Source organism: Adiantum capillus-veneris, chromosome 29, assembly GCF_014529385.1.
Source record: "Adiantum capillus-veneris isolate H3 chromosome 29, ASM1452938v2, whole genome shotgun sequence".
NCBI classification, from domain to species: domain Eukaryota; kingdom Viridiplantae; phylum Streptophyta; class Polypodiopsida; order Polypodiales; family Pteridaceae; genus Adiantum; species Adiantum capillus-veneris.
In genome coordinates, this window is record NC_140959.1 from 72,574,462 (window position 1) to 72,581,470 (window position 7,009).

General features: G+C 42.7%; 1 protein-coding gene across 1 annotated transcript; it reads left to right on the forward strand.

Moving 5' to 3' along the window:
* Nucleotides 1–1,569: 1,569 nt before the first annotated feature.
* LOC147419394 (uncharacterized) lies at nt 1,570–4,966 on the forward strand. Its single transcript, XM_086505507.1, has 3 exons — nt 1,570–1,710; nt 1,795–1,833; nt 1,919–4,966. The coding sequence occupies exon 3, from the start codon at nt 1,985–1,987 to the stop codon at nt 4,682–4,684; it is 2,700 nt and encodes an 899-aa protein (XP_086361633.1). The 5' UTR covers nt 1,570–1,710; nt 1,795–1,833; nt 1,919–1,984; the 3' UTR covers nt 4,685–4,966.
* The last annotated feature ends 2,043 nt before the right edge of the window (nt 4,967–7,009 follow it).

Sequence of the window (7,009 nt, forward strand, 5' to 3'; positions counted from 1 at the left end):
GAAACCCCTTGAGAAAATGGGATAACTCTAATTCCTTTTGATTGTGTATATTTTCTTAAAACATTAGGTTCATTTTGAGAATCTTTAACAAAAATCATGTACACAGAAATAGAGCTCTTTATAGACTTGTTGAAAGCTTGTGTATGTACAATGGGTATAGTGTTACCCATTTCCTTAGCATCTATATACATCTCTTTTTCCCTGAACTTAAAGGAGATTCTCCTTTCAGGGAATTTAACATTGGCAGCCATGCGATCAAACCATGGTGCCCCTAGGATTACATCCTCATGCTTGAGAGGAGAGATAAAGAAGTCCTCTTTGTCCACATAGTTGGACATGGAGCCTCAATTTCCCGATTAAGAGAGTGACTGAAGCTTCTTGCCACTTGAAAGCAACGTCTGCGGGTAGGATATCTCCCATCTCCTAGGTTTGTATGCCTAGCTTGGTGACCAACTCTCTATATATAAAATTATGAGTAGAACCGGGGTCAAAGAGAATAAAAGCATCATGTTCTCTTACCTTTCCCCAAGCATGGCATAGAGGAGATCCTTTGTGGTGAGTTTCCTCCTCTTGGATTTTGACCAAGGTAGCTCTAGGAGGATCATGGCGGTTGTTCTTTTGGGGACAAGCGCGGTACGCATGCCCTTGTTCGCCGGCACGTGAAACATTGGTTATCCTTGTGATAACGCTCAAGCTCTTCAGGAGAGAGTTAATTTTTGCCTTTGTAAACTCCCTTCTCCTTAGCTTTGTTGGAATTGCCCTTATGAGACTTTTGGACATTGTCCTTCCCCTTAGGCTCATTGGAACCCTTGTTTTCAGGGGGCTTAGAATTCCTCTTAGCCCCTGTTTGGAAATTGATTCGAGAGGCCACCATAGTATGATGTATTATCGTCGATATGGTGTGTGGCCTTTGGGAGTTGACATACTCCGCAATTTCTTCGGTTAAGCCCGCTCAAAATTGCTACTTTTGCTCTCCAAAATTTAACTTTTTGAAGACAGTGGCTTTGAGTTGTAGGTCCCAAAACTTGTCTACATATTTGTGGATGGATTCATAGGGAGAGAGCTTTAAGCTTTACCATTCGGTAAGTACTTTGTCTTTGTCATCGGTGGCCAAAAACTGCTTCATAATGGAAAGCTTTCCATGTTTGTGGAGCTTCATCGTTGGCCTGTAGGCTAGACCACCATTGCCTGGCGGACTTTTGAAAGTGCATAGCTACATGGCGTAGCTTAGAGGACTCCGTGAAGCCCTCATCTCCGAACACCGCATCGAATTGTTGGATAAAGGCCAAGACTTTGTCCGTCGCTGTTCGAAACTTCATTTCGCGATTGCGCCCACTCACCCACACCACATCCCTGAGGGGTTGAACCATAGTGGGTGTGCTTAGAGCCCCTCTGCCTTTACCACTAGGCCTACTCTTCTTGACAAAAAATTCCTTACTTTCTTAAACTACTTAAACTACTTGAAACTTGAAAGGACATTCTTTATGAATGGACGCACATAAACTATATTGTAAAGGATTGCTAGTGGGCTGTCTATTTCATTGGAAAACAGGATACCTCTGGACTCACGTAGAGAGGTGGGACGCTCATTGTCGCTGCTTTATAGACTCACCGACGAGTTCTTTTATAGTGCGCACAGAGGAGTGTCGTTAATGCGCAGCATTACTACTCTGTTTGAGCTCCAGCTATGGCGACCTAGTACTGATTGAGGTCAGCTTGTTCCTGTCCACATTGCCCTCTCTTGGCTCCAGCTTTTTTCTGCATGAACTAAGCGCTGGCTATTTCATTTTGCAGGAGCCCAACTGCGCTGCTATTTATTTCGCCTTGTCACAGGTGAGGCAAAGCTACTGTTTTTCCTCTTATTGGAGCTTTGTCTATGATTCCTTCCTGATTTATCTCTGGTTATGGCTTTTTCTAGCATTTTGTTCATGGTGCTCTGCAAGCTCTGTTGAGTTGATTTGAGCTCATCTACCATTTCTCTGTCATGAATGGTATGGGGCGGTTATCGAAGCCGGTAGTGGAGTGCAATGCAGGGGCACCCACTTCGTCTAGTGGGACAAAGAGGCCATACTTTTCCCCTTTGCAACGGGTGTCACCTCCTGCACGTATTGCACTTGTGGTTCTTTTATGTGCACAGATAATGTTTCTGGCTATTGTAAGGCTAGGACCTTCAGCATCTGTGTGGGGGGGGCAAGGGTCAGGAAGTTCTGTTCAAGCTTCCACAAAGACAATCAGAAACTCTCTTTTACTGTCTGGCATGTCCATGGAAACCCAGGCTTTCTCAGACAAAGAAAGCAAAGCGTCATCAGAGGCGATGTCGACGGGCAAAGAAATCGAAGTGTCATCAGAAGCGATGTCGACAGACGAAGTGTCATCAGAGGTGTTGTCGACGGGTAAAGAAAACAAAGTGTCATCAGAGGCATCGTTGGCAACGTCAAAGAAACGTGCACACAGAAAGGAGAAATCAACCTCTAAACACAAGGCAACCAAGAAGAAAATGTTACTGAAGAAGAGTGCAAAGTCAGAGACAGAGAGAATCAATGTGGCTCACGCTGACCAGAGTAAGGGCTCTGGGGACACTGAACTGGAGGTGGGACGTAGCCTTAGAACCAAGGAGCAGTCTGATGACCTCTTACCCTCTGTTGATGACAAGTTTTTGGCTGACACTGCCATCAAAGAGTCATTCAACGCACGATCCAACTCGGACAGTGAGGGGTCAACTGTAGACATATCTGTAAAGAAGGAAGATGAAAGCTTGGCTGTTTTGGATGATACAGTCTATGTAGATCCAAGCTTTTCGAGCATGAGGAAGGCACATACTAATTCGAGGGCTAAACATGAACATGATCAAAATGCATCTAAGATCAAGCAAGCAGTGTCTGGAATGGAAGCTCAGACAAGACAAGGGGACCAGGAGAGTGATGGAAGCACCTCTAATGCCCCTGAAAATTCAGCAGAAAAGGAAGAACAAAACGTCGGATCAGGAGAAAATGTTGAAGAGGCTGTCATTGATACAAGTGCGGGCTTTCAAGATACAAAGCAGGAAGGGCAACCAGCTGTCGCAGAAGAACAAAATATCAGATTAGGAGGAAAGGTTGAAGAGGCTGCCAGTGATACAAGTGTGGAGTTTCAAGCTACAAAGAAAGGGCAACAAGTTGTCGTAGAAGAAGCAAGCGAGAATGATGTCTCTAAGATCAAATTAGCAGAAGAAGGGCATGGTCCCAGAGATTCGGAGAAGGAACAATCAGCTCCATCAGTTGATGGGGTTGAAGAGGCTCTCTTTGATGGTAATACAGACAGTAAGGATGCAAAGCAGGGAACGCTACAAATTTCAACAGCAGAGGAAGCAAGTGAGAGTGCCACTCCCATCACCAAATCAGCTACCGAAGAGCGGAGTGTTGAGGAATTGCAAGCTGCCCCAGAAGAGAAAGAAAACAAGCAGGGTGCTGTGAAGGAGGCAGTACTTATAGAGCAAAAGGGACATGAAGAAATGAGCTCTTCCCAGTGTACTTATGGCTACATTTATGTGTACGATCTACCTCCTGCTTTCAACCACGACATTATCTCCAATTGCACTGCCCTTAACCCATGGTTTGACTTGTGTCCTACACTATCAAATGGAGGTCTGGGAGAGGGTCTGGGAACGGCCTCGCCTCTTGGGCAGGAAGGATCGTGGTACGCATCGGACCAGTTCAATGCAGAAATAATTTTTCATAACCGCATTCTACAGCATGAATGTCTCACAGACAAGATGGAGGTTGCCTCAGCCTTCTACATGCCATTTTATGCTGGCCTAGATGTGGGTAGGTATTTACATTCAGGTGCCTCTATAGAAAGTAGGGATAGACTAAGCAATCAGTTTGCAGACTGGTTGAGTGAGCAACCAGCCTGGAAAAAGAGCAGCGGTGGCGTGGATCACTTCATGATGGTTGGAAGAATTACATGGGATTTTAGGAGGTTTAAAGAGGAAGATTGGGGAAGTGGGTTTTTCACTAAACCAGCAATGCAGAACATCACCAAGCTCCTTATTGAGAGGAACCCTTGGGATAGTAAAGAGATGGGTGTGCCATATCCAACCAATTTTCACCCTCAAAGCGATTCAGATTTGCTAGCATGGCAAAATCACATTAAAGGATTGAAGAGGAACTACTTGTTTTCCTTCGCAGGAGCTCCAAGGGACAAGTTTCCGAACGACTTTAGACGCACTCTGTTCGAGCAATGCAGTCAAGCAAAGCAATGCCGATCCCTGGATTGTTCTAATGGAACATGTGAGGATAATCAGAAGACAATGGAGTTTTTTATGGATTCCACATTTTGCTTGCAGCCTCGTGGGGATAGTTTTACAAGGCGGTCAACATTCGATTGTTTGCTTGCTGGCTCCATTCCTGTCTTCTTTTGGCATAGGAGTGCATACATGCAATATGAGTGGCATTTACCAGCCGACGAGGGGAGCTATTCTGTTTTTGTTTCCAAACAGGACGTACGAGACGGAACCAAAATCGAGGATGTCCTCAAAGCCATTGCTCCTGAGAAGGTGCAGGCTATGCAAGAAGCTATCATTCAACTTATTCCAAAGGTAGTGTATGCAGTCTCAGGTTTTGCGATAAAAGAAAAGGATGCCTTTGATGTGGCGATTGAAGGAGTGATGAGGAGCTTGAAGGGTGCAAAAGCGAGTTTGCAATGATAAGCTTTCAGAAGTGCATTCAGAGATGGTGCCATTGTTGAATTTGTCATTTTGATTTGTACAGATTTTGTCAATTTCCCGAATGTTGGGATTTTTCCCTTTTTTGTGAGGAAGGCGGTGAAACTTGGCCACATTTCTGCATGGGAAATGGTTAATTATGTATTATAACTCTATAACTCACAAGATTGCGAGATTAATTCTGACAAGTCTGAGTGCAAAGACACTTGTACATGTATTTTGGTGATCTGGAAGTTTGTCCACATGTGCATGATTTGCTGGAAAGCATTTGCGTTGGGCGGTTGCATGTATTGAGGATTGGTCTGTTGTTCAAAGCTACCATCAAACTACATAGGGTGAATTTCATTTGACAGAATTCTTGGTTTCATCTTTGTTTATTACTGTGCATGAATATGTCCTTAAATCAAAGGATGAATTCATGATAGCATGAGGGGAACTTAGCACATGTTTAAATCAACAGTTGGCTTCAAGTTGGTAGAGATGTTTTTGAATAGACCCAAAGCTTTTACTGTGTTTAGCATTGATATTGTAAGTGGCTATAAAATACGACAGTCGCTTGTACTTGGGGACATCCATGGACTTAGGTGTGATTACGCCTAAGCATCATCAAGACACAAGAAGATTTATGAATTTTCTCATGTAGGAAATCGGAATCTTTCTCGGTGTTTTTCATACAATGCATAACATCATGAGCTTCTGCTCGAGAGGCACCTCATATCTAGCTAGGTATGATTGGGGGCAGGGGACCCCCGCCCCCCACTGGGCCGGCGGTCCTTTGCCTCCAATCATACCTAGCTAGGTATGCGGCGCCTTTCTCATAGAAGCTCATGATGTTGAGGTAAGTCACAATGTGGGAAATATTGTGAGAATTTGTCTCAAACTTCTTGTGAGACTTGTTAACTGCTTTTGGTTTCCAGCATCTTGGGCATTTCTAACTGGATGATTGAGGGTATTATTCAGAAGCATTGTCTCTTCCCATTAGTGGTCTTTGAAGGGATGCAAATTATGAGCTAACAAGCTCTTGGCATGGCAAGGTCTAGCTGTTCAAGTTGCATACTACCAGTCTATCATTCAAGTACTTGCTTTGCATGCATCACAAAAGACTGTCTGCTATCATTCAATTGAATCGAGGGCTCTTCAAGCCGTCATTACGCGAATTAATTCAGTTCTGTGAAATTCCATTTTGCATGTCTGTTGATTGCTCTTCAATGGCTTTTAATGTCCTCCTCAAAGCTCAACTCACTTTAGCACCTGCAAACATCATGGTCATTGTTTGATGCCCCATTAGATGCATCCCCTTTCCCACACTCAACTACACTATGCGCCACTTCATACCCACATACAGAAGGGCTAGTAGGTGCTCCCAACATTTTAATAAAATTTTCTTTGAAAGTGGGTCCATTGTCCCTAATCCAACAAACAGAAAGATACACTTACTTTCCTTGCCCATATCCAAGGTAGCATTACCTTGTGACTTTCTTGTTACAATGGTCTCATACATAGAATTTGTTAAGTCATAAAAAATGGCAAGTGCTTTCTTTGCCAAATTAGCAAGGGAGCCACGCTGATATCCAAATTTTATGAATCTTTATATTTAAAAATTCATTAAATTTCTACCATTCTCATAGTCTGTCAGCTACAGTTTTATCGACTTTAAGGTATTCCTAATTTTCTAACATTTCTCATTGTTTGTCGCTAATCGCTTCAAAAAAGAAATATTCACTACCTATATAGTTCAAGTATTTAGTGTAAGGACAATTTAAAGAGAAGAAAACACTAAAGGGAAAGTGAAGGAGAAGAGAGACACAAATGTATAATATGAAGTCCACCGCCTCTTTATATCGACACAAAAGGTCTTTTGACTTTTCACCTTCATGAGTCTTTTCATTTCTTAAACTCACCCTACACTTACGTACTTAAGATGTTTTGAATTTTTATTTTTCCTAGCTTGGGACGAAGTTTTTCATGCAAAATCTTTTTTATATGTACATCAAAAGGTTGATAGCAAATTGTCTTGTTTTTGTAATCCCATGTATCTTTTGTTGAGCAGATTACTTTTCCGTTAATATATCATGGTGCGTAATACCACCATCCAAGGATTGCCAAAAACTTTTCTTCTACCCAAAGAGAAGAAGGGGATCCTTAAGATTCTCTCGACTTTTAGGTCAAAATTTGAACGATTTGCCTATTTTTACACTAATACTATATTGATTTCCTTCAAGGCAAGCTCAAAAATCTAGCTAGGTTTTCGAATTTTAGCGGGTTTAAAATACACTAAACCTCAGTTTTAAGCAAGCAATTTGGTGC

What these genes read in the sequence shown, in the direction of transcription:
- LOC147419394 (XM_086505507.1), top strand. Translation starts at nt 1,985, where the DNA reads ATGAATGGTATGGGGCGGTTATCGAAGCCGGTAGTGGAGTGCAATGCA.